Source organism: Juglans microcarpa x Juglans regia, chromosome 6S, assembly GCF_004785595.1.
Source record: "Juglans microcarpa x Juglans regia isolate MS1-56 chromosome 6S, Jm3101_v1.0, whole genome shotgun sequence".
Classification (NCBI taxonomy): Eukaryota; Viridiplantae; Streptophyta; class Magnoliopsida; order Fagales; family Juglandaceae; genus Juglans; species Juglans microcarpa x Juglans regia.
The window spans coordinates 19,507,374-19,524,843 of NC_054605.1; the positions used below are offsets into that span (position 1 = coordinate 19,507,374).

General features: G+C 37.8%; 2 protein-coding genes across 6 annotated transcripts; one reads left to right on the top strand and one right to left on the bottom strand.

The window, feature by feature from the left end:
* Positions 1-1,459: 1,459 nt before the first annotated feature.
* On the top strand, positions 1,460-10,404 carry LOC121236817 (oxysterol-binding protein-related protein 2A). Of its 4 annotated transcripts, none has more exons than XM_041133285.1 (11): positions 1,460-2,190; positions 3,535-3,894; positions 4,321-4,417; positions 5,270-5,712; positions 6,784-6,939; positions 7,816-7,983; positions 8,380-8,520; positions 8,723-8,953; positions 9,060-9,179; positions 9,499-9,696; positions 10,073-10,404. In XM_041133285.1, exons 1-10 carry the CDS (start codon positions 1,774-1,776, stop codon positions 9,673-9,675), a joined length of 2,310 nt encoding a protein of 769 aa, XP_040989219.1. In that variant the 5' UTR covers positions 1,460-1,773; the 3' UTR covers positions 9,676-9,696; positions 10,073-10,404. The 4 variants fall into 4 exon arrangements, 3 of the variants coding, with proteins under 3 accessions (XP_040989219.1, XP_040989220.1, XP_040989221.1); XM_041133286.1 differs by having other exon boundaries at positions 1,462-2,190; positions 9,066-9,179; XM_041133287.1 differs by lacking the exon at positions 1,460-2,190 and adding an exon at positions 2,509-2,721.
* A 1,910-nt stretch (positions 10,405-12,314) lies between these two features.
* Positions 12,315-16,495, bottom strand: LOC121236818 (protein NRT1/ PTR FAMILY 6.3-like). Of its 2 annotated transcripts, none has more exons than XM_041133288.1 (5): positions 16,244-16,495; positions 15,971-16,148; positions 15,820-15,859; positions 15,153-15,724; positions 12,315-13,552 (listed from the first exon to the last, which is right to left on the bottom strand). In XM_041133288.1, exons 1-5 carry the CDS (start codon positions 16,359-16,361, stop codon positions 12,670-12,672), a joined length of 1,791 nt encoding a protein of 596 aa, XP_040989222.1. In that variant the 5' UTR covers positions 16,362-16,495; the 3' UTR covers positions 12,315-12,669. The 2 variants fall into 2 exon arrangements, with proteins under 2 accessions (XP_040989222.1, XP_040989223.1); XM_041133289.1 differs by having other exon boundaries at positions 15,153-15,686; positions 16,244-16,480.
* Positions 16,496-17,470: the final 975 nt, after the last annotated feature.

The window sequence follows — 17,470 nt, forward strand, 5'->3', positions numbered from 1 at the left end:
GAAGGCCGGAGACGAGAGATTTGAAGTCATGATTCTTTTAACTTTATATATATCTCGTATGAACTAGATTTTTGACGTTGAAAGCGAGCATGCGCAAAAGTGAGTAGGCATGAAAAGAAATGAAGACCTCGGGAGAAAACAATTATGTATAAAAGAAGAGAAAGTTGGGGTGGGTGTGTGTGTGTGTGTGTGTGTGTGTGTGTGGGGAGTGGAAGGCCGAGCCGCATGTGCGCGCAGAGAGAGACAGAGGGAGAGACAGAGCAGACTATTTATTCTTGTTGTTCCATCTGTTGCTGACACGTTTCAGTGCCTTTGCTTCACCGCCTCCTTTGGCGCCTTCCTTCCCGCCGGACAACCTCTCCTCCTCCTCTTCTTCTGCGCGTCGTTCAATTTCAGTATCGCTTGAATGAAAAAAATTAATATTCCGTTCACTTTTCTGCATGCAGTAGTACTCTGGAACTTAGTTCTTTCGTAGCTGTCCTTTCCTTTCTTCTCTGTAAATTAACTACGTATCCTTATTCTGATCTTTTCCCTTCCATCTATCCCCGATCAGATTTTAACCTCTTCATGATTCAAATAATTTTATCGTTGTTGCTCGTTACATCTCCCACCAAAATTTAAGAACTATCGAACTAATTCTCGGAATCTCTAAAACATACCAAACCAGTTAATAATTTTGTAGCTAAATCGCCAGAAGACTGTAGAGAGGTTCACTCAATTACATGATGTTCTAATGGCTTAGAACTGAGTACGTTGTGGATATTTGAGAACGTGGAGGCTGGTTTCATTCCATCTTAAAGGCAGACGTCGTTTTGTGTAAAAATTTTGAGATCGCTGGCCGTTTTATTTAAAGAAAGACGTGATATATTGTAAGGTCTCTGGCTTTTACAAAAGATGTCATGTTATTGTAGAACGGGAGCGAGTCGAACGGATCTCATGAGAACACGTCCGTATTACCAGATTTATTCTATTTAACTTGGTATATTTTAATCGATTTCATCATTAAATAAAAACGATACTAATTAAATATAACTCAGTTATTCTTTACCCAAATAACATCAAGTCTTGACATAAATTTAAATCATAACTGAGATCTAATTGCATGATTAAATAAATGGCCTAATTAAAAAAATAAATATTTTAATTATAAATAGATTTATAATTTGATATGATATATTAATTATAAAATTAATTTTATTGTAAAATAGATCTAATAAATTACGTTTATAAAATTACTTTATTGCTATGACATTTTCAATAATAATAAAGAAAAAATCGTTATCTTTTTATAAAATTAGATCACTCAATTTCTTAGAAAATGGAGAAAACCCCTAACGAAAAATGGAGCGAGATGGAAATGTGTGAATATTGGGCAGCCGGCATTGACTGCCCAAAATGCTAAGAAATGGATTAAATGGCATTGATAACAACGCCTCAGTTGTTGATCGTTATATAAAGACTGTGTGGGCAGCCTTCCTGCTCCTCCTGCTGCCACCCACAGCCACACTCAGTCATGGTCTTCCTTCCTAACTCACCCAACTCTCCAATCACATTACTCAGCATACTTTCATACCCAAATACCTCTCGATAATTAAACCCCTTTTCTCTCTCTCCTATATACAATTTTTTGCTTCTCTTTCTCACTCGGTATTAGTTGCCCTACCTAGCTCTGCACCTACATTTTCCACTCCTGCTTTCTTTTTCTTTCTGCGATGGATAACTAGATGTGATAAAAAGTGATAAATTTTGATCTTTTATGTGAGAAATCGAAAAATGAGAGTGAAAGAATTGCACCCACTTTGCTGTATCTCGCTCGAGAGTCCCTGCGGTAGCCTCGGCGATCAATCGGCGGAGGTCGCCGCCTCCTCGCTGTCCAGGGCGAGGAGCTTGCCGGCCAGTCTGGCTTCGGTTCCTGGCGGATCTGACGGCAATGCAGGACGATCCGAGGCCACGGTCGCCGGAGTACTACACAAGTGGACCAATTATGGTAAAGGATGGAGATCCAGGTGGTTCCTGCTGAGGAACGGCGTCGTTTCCTACGCCAAAATTCGGTACCCTGAGAATCTCAACCTCCTTTCGCCGACGACTGACGACGTCAGACTGATTGGAGACATCTCCACTAATCGGCTTTCTAGGATGGACAGTAGGAGACGGAGACACGGGAAAACTGTTGGCATTGTCCATCTCAAGGTATAATCATATTCTGAGAAGAATTTGCGAGCCATGCATCGCTACGTTTTGGTTATTTTGGCGTTACTGCACAAAAGCATAATTTCCATCACAGGGAAGATAAAGATCCCCAAGAGTCTCTAGCAATCTTGCCAAAAGATCAGAAAGATATCGATCAACCTTGTCACTTTTTGTCTCTTGAGATTTTATTCCCCTCTGGTCCTGAATTCTGCCAAGGAAGAAAATAAAAAATAATATAATGAAAGAGCAAAGAAAGGCTCTGGTATCCGAGCGAGGGAAAGTATGAACCAGAGGTTTCTGGCACTTTCTCCCTTCGCTGGGTTTGGTGATTTCGATTTCAATTTCAATTTCAATTTTCAACTCTTTTTTCACAGTTTTAACTGGTTGTCAATGTATAGTGGGTCACATCAGCAGGTGGTGAGAGTGTTTGTGGATAGGCTGCGTTGGAGGCCTACGTATTATCCTGTGGTCAAATCAGCGGTCGAACAAGAACTGTGTTGGGTGGCCTCGATCTGTCTCTATCTCTCAGAAGTTCCTTCCTTTGAATTGGTCTTCCCCATTTTTCTTTCTTCAATGGCTCAATTTCTTTCTTCTGAGATTCTTCTATATCCCTTCACAATGTGGTCTCATCGTTGTTTAATTCCAGTCGCCTTTTCCTTGTTGTAAAGCTTCCGACACTGTTTCTTTACTCAAGGTGTCGAGGAAGCCGAAGCTGTGTTTGTTCTTAGAGTATGATACTACCGGCAGATGGAAAGACGTGAAAGCTTTTTATTAAATTAGAGAAAGTAAAAGTCGAACCTTGCTGTGATCGGACGGTAGAGATCATAAGTTTTCTTTGTTTGCAAATGAAGCCGAAGTGGGGTTTTTGTTTTGTGGGTTTGCTTTGATTATATTATGGGGTTAATTGCGGGGGTCTGAATTGTAAAGATACATGAATGAACAGAATTTAAAAATGCAGGGAACTTTTATGAACATCCCATCGCTCGTTTCAGTCCCCCATTTTTTAATATTGAATGGAAGTATAAGCTTAGCACTGTAGCAGTCCGATCAGATTACTCCTCATCGTATTCTTTCTAGCTTCTTTAGCCACTGAAAATTCTGAAGCTTTTAGGGTTTTGGTTTGGGTTTACCTACTTGGATCTGTATGCCGGCCGGCGTGGTGAAAATACTGTTAATGTAGGTAGGAGCTTGGTGTTATATTACGAGTCAGAACTTTGGGCTCTCCTAATTCAATTTCATGTGTTTCCAGAATTTATATCACTTTATAAGATACTTGTAAAAAAAATGTCACTTTATAAGATAATTTATAGAGATTCTTTTGAACTTTTTATTTTCATTTAGCAGATCTCATCATTTCGGGAGAGCAAGTCGGACGACCGGCGGTTTTACATTTTTACTGCCACAAAGACCCTTCATCTGAAAACTGATTCGAAGGCGGATCGGGTGGCTTGGATACAAGCTTTGGTCTCAACCCGGAGCCTATTTCCACTTCGACCGCTCACTGACAATCTCTCCCTTATACCAAAGGATTTGTCTATATCAACAGAAAGGCTCAGAAAACGCCTGCTTGAACAGGGAATAAACGACAACCTGGTAAAGGATTGCGAGCAGATCGTGCTTTCAGAATTCTCTGAAATTCAAGGACAGCTTGAACTTCTTTGCGAAGAACGATCCAATTTGCTTGACACTTTGAGGCAGTTAGAGGTAAACTGGTGATGAGCAAACCATTTTAACCACTTTATTGTCGCGAATTGTCGTCGTCCTCGTCCCTTTCTTCCCTGTTTGAAATCGTTCTCTCTTAACCTTTTCAGTTTTCATTATCTACTTTTTCCACTTTACTCATCTCATCTTTATTCTGGTCGTGCTCATTTTATGGGCGTTCTTTTTTTGTTGGGGGTGGGGCCAATGGTGGCGTAGGAAATCCTTGATCCCCCGATGGTGTCTTTTTGGTTCGTATTATCTGTGTATTTTGTCATTATGAAAAACCCATTACATTTTCTTTAAAAATATCTATTCTTTCATTTCTTAATGAAATGAAAATTTTAATTGTAGAATTAGCTTTTTTATCTACTCTATTTAACTTTTTTCGATAAGTAAAAGTTACCTACTCCATTTAATTTGCATGTGCAGGCAGCTAATATCGAACCTGAAGCCTCTGGAATTCATGATAATGATTACCAACTGACAAAACATGAGTTTTCTGGTCTTGGGCGTGGAAAATACAGTGGTATATATGATTTATGTTGCTTTTAATGGCTTTAATTATATTCTTATGCCGTATTAGTGAAATTTTAGTTTGGTTGTTTGTGGCAATAAGACAATTGTTCATTCTACTTATAAAATAAAAAAAATAAGACACTAGTTCATTCTTGGGTGAGCAGATTAAGTTCAACCTATATTCGGATGATTACGATCAACAACTTTGGAAATGGAACATTATGGCAAGTCACCTCACATATCTTTGCTTGAAGTGCATTATGATTTGACAGCGCATTTCGCTTGAATTATGTACTTCCTTCACTCACTAAGCTTTTAAAGCGAAGTCTGCCTTCTTCGAATTTGTAAGCGCATATAATTTTAATCTCCCTTTTTTATAGGCATGTCAGTGAAAATAACCTGTACTTAGATGTCCTTGTTGAATTTCACCTTATGTTCAATCCTTGTTGAAATAACATTTATCTGTTTGCTGTTTTTTTTTTTTTATCTACTAGTTAATATCATGCTGATCTATTATTTAGAATGAAAATGGTTGTAGTTTGTAAAAATATTTTTGACATTTGATTACTTGTTCATGGAGTCCTAGGTAGACTTTCTCTCTCTCTCTCTCTGAGTAAGAAAAAAGATTTCCGACTTCCTTCTAGTTCTTAACTTTGCCCTTGGTTGATTTAATAAAAAATGGATCGAAATTTTTGTTCAAGTTTAATTCAATGCCATGCTGATGAATTCCTCAATGAAGTCATCTGTGGATGATGCATGGATAATGTTGCCAATTTCCCACAGCTTGCGAGCATTAACATCTAGGTATATATTATTCTTCGTAGCACGTCTACATGTATCTTGATGTCTTATGGTTTTATAGAATGCAGCACGACTGAATCTTCTGATGATATTGAGAAACAAGAACTTGAGGAAGTGTCAGATGGAGATGAAATGTCCTTTCATGACACAAAAGAGTACTTTATTGAACCCGCTGATGGTTGTGGGCCTACAAAAGTAGTTTTGAATCATCTGGACAATTATAGAGAGACTGAAGATTTAATTAATGCGGAGAAAATGCATACTAAGAAAGAAAGTCCGAAGTCTGGACATCTGAACTTTGAAAGGCGAACAAAGCTTCCTGATCCAGTTGAGAAGGAGAAAGGGGTTAGCCTCTGGTCTATGATCAAGGACAATGTCGGAAAAGACCTCACACGCGTTTGTCTCCCTGTCTACTTTAATGAGCCAATTTCATCTCTTCAAAAGTGTTGTGAGGACATGGAGTACTCTTTTCTTTTGGATCAAGCATATGAGTTCGGAAGAGAGGTCAGATTGATGTACATTGCTTATTTTTGCGATCATTGATATTAACTATAAGTTTATTGCTGTACATATTACTTGCAATATGCAATAATGTGTTTGTGCATAAGTAGTTTTACAGTTAGTATGTGTAGGCATTCCAAGCTTGGTCTTACTATGATTTTGATTTTTCCATGCTTTCCATTAGAAGAGCCTTACAACTTATGTGATGCCTTCCTGATCAATTGTGTCAGTTACTTATATGTCTTTGCCCTGTAGTCCTTTCAGGTGTGCAACTTGGATTGGTATGATTTGGTTCCAGGAAATTTATGAATCAAGAAGAAAAATTTGGTTTTACAAAACACAGCTAAAAAATGAATGGAACTTGTGACTGACATGAAGCACCAGTCGGTTTGGTTCAGTTCCATGGGTCTCTTTTTATGCAAAGGGAAAATGAACAGATTACTAGCGTGTTAGGGTAAGAAAGGGGGTGATAGTGGAACAGATATAAGGGAACACTTAATATATGAAGTGGCATAAAGTTCTTTGTAGATTGAATGCGTGGTGGATCTCTATTATCATATTGCGGCCTATGTAATTGTAATGTTCCAATAGAATGCCTAAATAACATGACCTATACTTCAAAAAAACTAGTCAATGATATAATTGAAGCCCCATTGGAACCTTATAAAGAGCAAAAACTTCTCATTCCCAAGCAATGTGGGATCTCATTTACCACATGTCCTTATCATATGAAGTATCGCAGTAATATTATAGGACATATCATAATAAAGATATTATACATAAAAAGTTCAGTGTGGTTGGAGTTGGATAACTTGATCCCCTCCCTCAAGAACTGCTTTGAATCTTTTGGCTCCAAATCACAAAAGCGATTCATTCCAGGACCAACCAAACCAACCTGAATTAATCGGTTTGATTTTGGTATCCCAGAACTGAGTTGCACCCCTGATTCCATTATTTTTAGCTTCTTGTACATGTTTAGTGCAGTTAAATGCTTCGTGCCAATTAAAGGTTGTAACTGTTCAGAAATTTGTTGAATCTGACGATTTGAGTCACGGGCCCACATTTTGTAATCAGGGGAACAGTCTCCAGAGGATTCTGAATGTTGCGGCTTTTGCAGTTTCTGGTTATGCTTCCTCTGAAGGTCGACACTGTAAACCATTCAATCCTTTGTTAGGGGAAACTTATGAAGCTGTCTATCCTGAGAAAGGAATTCGGTTCTTCTCTGAGAAGGTACAGTAAGTATCCAACTATTTGCTTCCTATCTGAGAAAGGAATTAAACTTTTTTTTTATTAAAGCATAAAACAGTGGCTAATTGAGTTGAGGTCAAGATATGATTATAGTTTCAATCAATCTGGCTTCAAGAGAAATTCTCTAATTTTGATAAGATATTTTTGTTGGAAGTTCCTCGACAATAAATGAGAAAATTTGACTGATGCAGCGTTTTCCAGAAGCTGTGAAAAATGACCGGTTATAAATTGCAAGAAAAACATTATTTGGGATTGAGTCCTCTGGACAATAAAAAGGGCAGGTGGCACTACCTTTATCTAAAGGGGCAATCAAATGACTAAATGCAACAGATCACTATTCTTACGCATTAAAAAAGGGGCTTCTATAAAAACTCGCTAGAGGAAAAAGACTTCTTTTCAGTCTAATGACTGCATTTTATGACAAGGAAAACTCCATGAAATTTTCTCTCAGGAGTGTGAAGATTATGTTTGGGGTTCTCAGGAATAGTGAAAGAAATAAATTAATTAAATGTGAATGTCTTCTTTGAGGACTTTAGAAATACGAGCAGGATGCACTATTTCTCTCCTTATGAAATATGACAAGGAAAATTTTATAAATATTTTCTCTAGGAAGATTGAAGTTTATGTTTGTTCTTGGGAATAGTGAAAGAAAGAAAGAAATTAAATTGTGAATGTCTTCCTTGAGAACTCAAGAATATGAATGGGGAGGCACAAGTACAGACCTTTGCATTGAATGGTCATGTATGTGGTTAATCAAGCCCTAAGTGTTCACTTTGATTATATCTTACTAGAAGTATGTAATCACATTGACTGTAATTTTCAATCTAAAATAATTTGATAATATGTTGCTCAAAACAGGTCAGTCACCACCCAACACTAATTGCCTGCCACTGTGAAGGAAGAGGGTGGAAATTCTGGGGTGACAGCAACCTCCGCACAAAATTTTGGGGGCAATCAATTCAGCTTGACCCTGTTGGAGTTCTTACCTTAGAGTTTGATGATGGCGAAATTTTCCAGTGGAGCAAGGTGTGTACTGCTGCTTGTTTGTGTTTGTGCGAAATGTGAAATGGTGCTGCCTTGTCAAGATTGATATGGCATCATTCTTTTTGACATTTGGTCAGCTTTATTATTGATTCAAAGTTCAAACCATCCAAATACATCTCCAGAAAGCAATGGTTGAACTTTTGCATGTTGAATAAATTATTAAATTAAAAGCATCGAGTTTGTGGTTTCAACAAATTTCCTCTCATATTTGTTTCCCTTGATCTATTGAACATTACAATTAGAAAAAGCTGACTTAAAATATGTTAAAATAGATGATGCCTATCGATCTTGGTGGGAGTTTCTTTCTGTCAGTTTATTCACCTTCCTTTTCCATTTATATTTTAGAGATATTCTAAAACATGATCATGCTATTCATAGGTCACTACCACTATATATAATCTTATCCTTGGTAAGGTGTATTGTGGTCACCATGGGACAATGCACATACGTGGAAATCGCCAATATTCATGCAAACTCAAGTTTAAAGAGCAGTCTATTCTTGACCGAAATCCTTGCCAGGTTTGTAATAAATTCTATTTGTTGAGGATAGCATTTGTGTGGTTGCATCATGAATATTACTTATCTTCTCGAATTATCTGGAAAAATGTTAGAAACTGTTAAGAGTTCACTACTTGGCCACCCCACTTCTGCATATGGGTCTACATGCTTTGCCACTTGTCAGGATACTAGATTGGTTAAATTGCATCTTAAATCTACACAGGTACATGGATTTGTTGAAGATGCTATTGGAAAAAAGGCTGCCATGCTATTTGGAAAGTGGAATGACAGCATGTATTATGTGAATAACGATGGGAGTGGTAAGCCAAAGGATTTCACTCCCTCTTCTGATGCATCCTTGCTATGGAAAAGGAGCAAGCCCCCTCCTAATCTTACTCGATACAACTTAACTTCATTTGCAATTACATTGAACGAGCTGACATCTGGACTGCAGGTAAACATGATGAATTAATTCACCATTTTCATATGCATTTTCACTTTCCTCTTATGCATATCTAATTGTTTTTTATAGTTGTCTGATCCTGGGTATTTGATCACGGATTAAGGAGAAGCTCCCACCCACGGATTCGAGGCTTAGACCAGACCAGCGGCATCTGGAAAATGGAGAATACGAGAAGGCAAATTTGGACAAGCTGCGTTTGGAGAGGAGGCAAAGAATTGTATGCCTGGATTCTTTCTTCTCAACTCCTGCACAACTATCTTATCTTCATTTTCTAGTTTTTGTTCTAGTCTTCTTTGATTTTTACATTCTGAAGACAAAAAATATTCAACCAAGTTCCAGTTTCTTCTTGTTTTGCTCATGTGGTTTCTTTGTTTGTATCCTTGCCGGGAAAATGTGTTGACTGTTAAATTGAAAATTCACAAAACATATTAGCAAGCATATCTAGCTTTAGGCAAGACCTGATTTATGTGGGACATTTTGTCAAGGCATTATTATTTTTCTTTCATTGCTGATCGATCATGCTCCTCATTGTTCAGTCAAGGAAATTACAAGAAAACGGGTGGAAGCCCAGATGGTTCCAGAGAGAAGGTGAAAATGGCTCCTTCTGCTATGGCGGCGGATATTGGGAAGCTCGTGAACAAGGAAAATGGAATGGATGCCCAGACATATTTGGTGAATTTAATGAAGACCTTGTTGATCTCGTACAAGTGTGAAGTGTCATGATCATAGTTGAGGTGTGTGCATTCTCGGGCAAGCGATGATTTTAGTTTCTTTACTTTTATATCTTTTGCTCTTACATAATTAACAAACGTGTATGTGATAAAAGCCATTGAGTCTGATGGAAGCATCATAATTGTAATCCGAGCTGCCTCATTGTTTATGCTGAAAGGGAAATCCAGAGGCTGAACATCGTTACAATGGTTGTTTCTCTTCAAAGAAAGTTCTAAGAATCTGCCTGCAAGAATCTGTCTAAAAAAGAAAAAAAAAAAAAAAAGATCAGCTTGCCCACATCATATTTATTCACCACTAAATGAAAATTGCATTTTATAATGAACTTTGGTTGCTAGAACTGCGTGGCTAATGGTGGGGATTGTGTTATTGATGATGCAGGATGAACAGAAATCCGTTACCATTGTGTTGTTCTCAGATAGAGCTTAGTATGAAGTTGGTGAACGCGATCCTCAGAGGCATTAAAAAGTACTAAGCTTTCAAGTCTGCTTAATGGTTAGACCGGAGGTCTCTGATATTTCTTTTTTTTTTTTTAGCATTTTCATTATCTGCAGTGGGATAGTTTGTGCAATGTAATCACACGCACATTCTCTCTCTCTCTCTCTCTCTCTCTCGATATACTTGTCAAACCGTACTAGCCACTGGCTAAGCTTTTATTTCATATTCATTTGTATCCCCATCTTTCATAAAAATAAAAGAAACAAGGTTGTATACTTGTATTCTTCCCATCATTTTGGAAGTGTTGGCTATTTAGACCAAGCTTTTCCCCCCTCCACCGTCAATGTGCCAACAATCTACCAGTAAATCCGGAAATGATGGAGAAGCTGATTCAGTTCTCTGGACCTTCTGCTCTTCCCTTCATGCTAAACAATTCTGACTTTATCCTTCATGCCTCCTTATTTCATGGGGCTCAATTCTCAACCTTATTAATCGGAAGTAACGGAGAGAAGTGCCATTAGGCCCAAAGGCTGTTCGGCTCTACCAATCAATCTTGTTTTCCCTCATCACTAACACATCATTTCGTTTTAAAGCCGGTTTACTTTCGCAGATCTCAGTGACTTTTTAGCCTGATTAGAATGAGTAATTCCTCCACATCTTATCATCTTGCAGCATCATATATCCAACCGGCCTGGCCGAGAAAACATTGGTAGTTGACTACTTGTTTGTTAATTCGTCATTAATTATTTGAGCCTCGCCCAATCAAAATCCCTTTACACCTACCAGATTTCACTGCCAATTAAATGGAATAAGCTTAATTTTAGAGTTGCTTTTTGACAACCAAACAGATTGGCCTTGTTTACGAAACATGCGTTTTCTCCAAATCTAGCTTTGCTTGCATTAATTATTTAATGACGAATGCCTGGCGTGATTATTATTTCTTTATTGATTTACTTTGCATGACTATTTTAATTGGTCTCTTTTAAGAGTTATTTTATTTTATGTATAGAGCACACCTGCATCTACATCATTTAAATGATAAAATTTATTTTATAAATTAAATTATATTCGTGTAATGTTTAATACACACTTGATTATAAAGTTTTTCCTCCTTCAATTATTGGGATTATTGAGAGAGAGAGAGAGAGAGAGAGAGAGGATCACTTTGTTTTTTGTTTTTGGTTATGGTGGATGGCGTGGCCCTCGATGCAGGTTGCTTGCCGGTATGGACAAGAACCTCAAAAAATTAAAAAAAAAAAGGGTGTTCCATGTTCTCGATGTTATAAAGTACCGGTAGTAATGAATGTGATGAGATCATGAGACAATTACCCCCAATTGGGATTTGGCGTGCTGTCGTATTCTTTATTATCCTATCCACGGTTTTGCATGCATGTGTCGTTAATATCATGATATTATTGCCTTTTCCTTTTCTTTCTCTGTGCCCATATTCCTCTGAATGAAGGCGCTTTGGAGGACGAATGCACACCAATCCATCCCACCTGTACCGTTTAATGAAACGGTGCATTTTAATTTGATAGTGAATTACGGTTTTGGGCGGAAACAAGATTTAAACGGCGATGAAAATGGGGGAGGGTTCGTTTTGGGATAGGGTAACCCCCGTGACCTTCGACGGCAATGGGAGAGTCCAGAGTGACGGGGCGGTGAAGGAGGACTGCCCCCGTCGCTGGCGTAGCCATTACCGTTGTGAGCATGACTCTTTGGGTTTCTGCTAACAATGTAATTTAACTGAACTGATGATAATTAAAATAAAAAAATTCCTAAATGTAATTTTAGCTCTGTAGCTTGGCTAAAATTACATTTTTCAAAACAAGCATTTTTCTTGTGAAGGTTTGGCCTGGTTTCTGACAAGGATGGTAAATGGAAAAAGAAAAAAGGATTTTTCTCGCTCCTTTTTGTTTTTTTTTTTTTTTTGCCCTTTTTGACAAGTTAGATATCTATTAACATAAAATCAACAGAATCACAGATCAGTAAATTGGTAATACATGTATGAAGTGAGGGATTATATCTTGCCGAGATTCTTGCTACTATCCATTAATCTTGATCTTTTTGTGTACACACACACATATATATATATATATATATATATATATATATAATATTAATTACAGGCACGTTGACGGTAGATCGAATAGACTGCTTTACAATGAAAATAAAATATTAGAGCTAGTACAACAAGTACTTTTACTACACAAAGTTTTGCTGTACATATCTCATAAACTCAAGTGGGCAATCTAGCTACGTACTGCATGGAATAAGTTAAGAAACTAAGAAAATCTCCAAAACAAAGGTGTGGCTATCCCGGCCCCCAGTTTGGGTAGGGTGGCATGCACGCGAGACCACCTCTAAATTGCGTCTGCCGGTCTTAGACTCTTAGCATTCTAGACATGCATGTGAATTATGATCCATGTCAATTTAGTGGCTGATTATATATATAAATATATATATATATATATATGTATGTATGTATGTACGTACGTACATAGTAAAACTCAAACGAAAAGAGAGATCAGGTCAAACCGTTATGCATGGCAAGTAGGCTCCAGGTCCTCCAACTCTATACCCTCGTCCGCAAGCCTCTTGTCCTTGTACACATACCACTTAGAACAAACCAAAAATAGGACCAAATTCAAAGCACTCAAGATTGACAAAAGCCAGTAAAAATCGTAAAGCTTCCCTTGGTTGAGATTATCCGCTAGCCACGGCCTCCTTTTCCCTGTCACCTTGTGCACGATACTAACCAGTACAGAGCTAACGAAAAGCCCTAGCGAAAGTGTGCTCAAAAACAGCCCTGTGCTCATTGTCTTCATCCCTTTTGGACACTCCCTCAGGAAGAAATCTAGCTGCCCTATATACATAAAGGCCTCCCCTGATCCCACAAAGAAAAACTGCGGAACCAGCCAAAACACACTTAATGGGATCTCTGCGGTTGGATTTTCCGACAAACCATATGATCTTGCGGCTCGCAAACGCTTTAGTTCAGTGAGTGCCGCTACCACCATTGCAAACATTGAGAAAACGAGACCAACCCCTACGCGTTGCAATGGGGTTAAACCTTGTGGGTTTTTAAGCACTTTCCTTGCAATGGGAGCAATGATTCGGTCGTAAAGGGGGACAGTCAAGAGAATGCTGCCGACGAAGAAGACTGTTAGGGAAGCTGCGGGGATTTGAAACGAGCCGATATGGCGGTCCATGGTGGTTGCTTGAGAGACTGAGAATGTGGACATTTGAGCATAGATCGTCCAAAACATGATAGTGGTGGCCCATATGGGTAACATTCTGAGGATCAATTTCACTTCTTCAACATCTGTTAGGGTTGAAAGATACCATTTGTTTACTGCAGTACTACTGGTATTCCAACTACTAGACATTTCCTGGTCCTTGATTGCTGCCTTGTCCAGGAAACTGCATGTTTAGGAGAAAGATCAAGAGTATAGAAAATAATTCGTCACGTAATTCTTTTTATTATAAAACAACTTTAAAATATCATATCAAAGGAATCAATTTATAAATATAATTGTATTAAATCGTTTTATAAACAGAGCAATTTAATTTCTACAAAATAACAACATGATGAGTACGTATAAGATCATACATATTGATCTATGAAATTAGTGGACCACATGTTGTCATGAATATTACTAATTTATTTGTTTTGTATCGATCTTTGTGCCATTTTCATGTGTATATAAGGCAGATCGAGCCAATATACAGCTCGTTGCGACAGTTTCTAAATAAGTTTTTTGTTAGAATGGAAAGAAACAGAACACAGCTAATGTGTCCGTGATACACTCAAAAGAGTAAAAAAAGGCGATGAGAATTGATTCGAGGAGCAAATTTGGAGCCTTATTAACTCCCTCGTGATCTGTCTTTGATTCCTTTGTAAACGGCAGCATCGATTGAGATAAATTAATGTCGTCACAGCACATCATATATGTTATATATATATATAATTAAAATTAAATATTGAACGGATGGTAAGCTTTAGATGTCATGACTGACACTGAGTTGGACATCATGTGATATAAAAGCTAGCTTTTTTAATTTCGAGGTGAAAAAGAAGAGTAAAAAAGGATATGGAAAGGAGATGATAGAATAGCAGAGCGGACAAATTGCTAGTCCCAACTCCAAGCATCAAGCTGTGGCAGTGTGCTATTGTTTTCCCATCAGTAGGCACTTGGCTGGCATTCACACCGCCCTGAAAGGACATGCGCATTGCGCCAAACGCACTGGCGCCAGTATGTATCTGGTTGGCCACTGATCAAAAGGATCTTGAACATATAATATTTTTTTAAAAAGTTCTTAACTTTTATAAAATTTGATACATAAATTAAATTAATGAATGATTATGTGTCAATTTCTTATTGGCGGACACATAGTATTTATATGCCATATGATCAGCGTCCAATAAAAAGATACTGTAATATATTATATAATATATATAGGTGGTGCGAGAGCTACCGATAGTCGTACCAAGCATCACGTAAGAATCTTAGATAAAAAGGGTGTCGTATCAATCGAAATTGATTTAGGCATAATATTTTTTTTACATAATTATATTTTAAATAAAAAATAATTTTATAAAACATCTTATAAAAATAATATCATTTTATAAAAATATTTTTATTTTATAATATTATTGTACAATATATTATAATATATTATACATCTTTAAATACGAATATAATGTATTTTCATTTTATATTCGTATTTTTTTTTTTTTAATATTTAAAAAAAAAGTGATCCTATTTTTAAATATTTTTTTAATTTTTAATTTTAATATATTTTAACATCTTTAAATATTTAAAAAAAATAAAAAAAATACGAATATATTAATAATCACTTATTTAATCAATAAAAAAAAAAAGAAAAATAAAATAAGATGCAGCATAAGACTAACATCCAGGAGAAAGATAAAACGAAAGCTAGCGAGGAAAATGGTGAAAAAAAGTTTAGATACAGTTAATGAGTTAGTTGAGGTAGCTAGGTCGAGGTGGTGACTTACCGGAACTGCTTGGTATGTGGCAAACTCTGCTTCTTCTTCCTCTGTCCCTCGCCTTTTAAGTCCTCGACGTTGAACAGCAACGATATATCCGAAGGTAACTCCAAATGCCTCTTTCTCCACGCAGCGACAAAAACCGCAGCAATCTGCGTAAGCGGGCTACCGACGAGCTTCTTGAACCGGTACCGCCTCGTGCCCGACAAGAACACAACCAAGCCGAGCAGTATGGCACACGCACATATTCCATAACCCCATTCTCTCCCAAGGTTGTCTTGGATGTACACAAGAACGGTTACGGCCAGGAGTGAGCCTATGCTTATAAAGAAGAAGAACCAGTTGAAGAATTTACTCATTTGGGCTCTCTCTTCTTTGTCCGAGTCATCGAACTGGTCTGAGCCGAAGCCCGACACGCTCGATTTTACACCACCGGTGCCGAGGGCGGTGAGGTACAGCGCTAGATAAAGAACTTTTAGCTGCATGCCGCTTGCGGGGATGCAGGGCGGAACGGTGTCCGCGGCGCATTTGGGTGGACGGAGGCTGGGAATCACGGTCGAGATTGTCAAGATTGTGACACCCTAACGACCAAAAAGAATCTAAAATTAATAAATAACTTCCAAATAGTAAGCTGAGATTCTTTATACATTACAAACAAGCAAGAAATATTACGTACAGTTGCTTGAACGGTGGCGAAGATGGCAATCGTGAGATACCTGTCAAAAGAGGATGCAAATCAAGCAAAAAAAAAAAAAAAAAATTTAGCAAGTCTTGAACCATTTTTTTTAGACGGAACAAGACGTAATAAACTGAACTTGAGATTGAACCTGCCAAGAAAGGTGTCGGCAATAAAGCCACCGAGTAAACAGAGAATGAAAGAGGTGCCCATGAAGTTGGTGACAATATTAGCGGAGGTAGCATTGCCCAAATGCATGGTTCCAGTCAAATAAGTCACCAGATTGACGGCAATACCCAGCGTCGTTAACCTTTCCATTGCCTCCCCACCTGAATGATTAAAAATCATAGAAGGAAGAGTCTTAGATTGAGAAAAGGTTTAACACAAAGTGGTAGGAGCCGGAGAGAGTGAAGGGGAGTGAGACCTAAAATCATGGCGGCAGCGATCCAGCCACCGGTTTTAGATCTCTCGACCGGACGGCCTTTGTAGTCCCAGGCATCTGGGAGGATTTTCCCTTGTGTTTGAGGCAGGGCAGGACTCATCCTTCGCGATCCGGTGTGCGCGCGCCTGTAGCCCGTAGGAGCTCTAGTTTAATTAATGCTTTTACTAATCAAGATTCAAGATTGGATGGTGGTGGCCGTAGATAGGAGACTTGAATTCGTGGCTCAGTTGGTGCAGGCCTACTGCTGTATTTATACTCAAAAACTTTGCATCCATTAAAATAGATATATGTTGGGTGAAAGGACACCTGTCATTGGATTATCAAATATTGAGTGTTTGCAAATATTTTCATAATTTATTTTAAAAATAATTTATTAAAAAAGAAAATATATTTGTATAAGCCCATAACCGCAACACACGGTAAAAAAATAAATAAATAAATAAAATAATATGAGGTGTACTGCAGTTATAAACTGATACATAAAAATACTCATTAAAAAATACCATCCAGACTCCAACTCCCTTCTCATTCATTTCCCTCATATTCTCAAGCCTCTCTCTATCTCTCCCTCTTCTCTTTGTTTCTCTCTAATTTCTGCACATTCATCTCTCAAAGAAGAAATCAACGCACATCTTAAAAAGAGAATATGATAAAAAATCTTCCGATGTTTATAGTTTTTTCTTTGAGTTCTTCCAATTTCTGCACATCCACATCCTATTGTATTAAATTTCTTTCTTCATTTTCAATTCCTTTACTTGAGAGGCAAACCACATTTTCTCTACCCGTCGACTCTATTCTCACTCCACCGCAACAATCGTCGACCTTGGATTTCACGGCTATCATGAGCAACTGTCATCTTTGTTTATATTTTCTGCAAACTTTTTCTTCCATTATGCTCTATTGCAATATTTTCTAATCATTTTTTGCAAGGTTTCATTTGGCATATTCCTCTTCAATATTCTTCTTGTCATGTTTACATTGTCTTCTTGGGTTTCAATATTCCTCATCAATTCTTTGGTAGGTGGTTTTTAATGCAAACTTTTCCATGGTTTATGGTGAAGGCAACGACGGCTTGGGGCTAGTTTTTGGTTGGACAGGGTGGAGAGAGAGATTGTGTGTGTGTGTTGTTACTTGTTCGGGTTACACACGACAGAGGCTTTGGAAGTGGTTTGGACTGACTCGCTTGGATTGCAGTGCGACGGGGTCGGG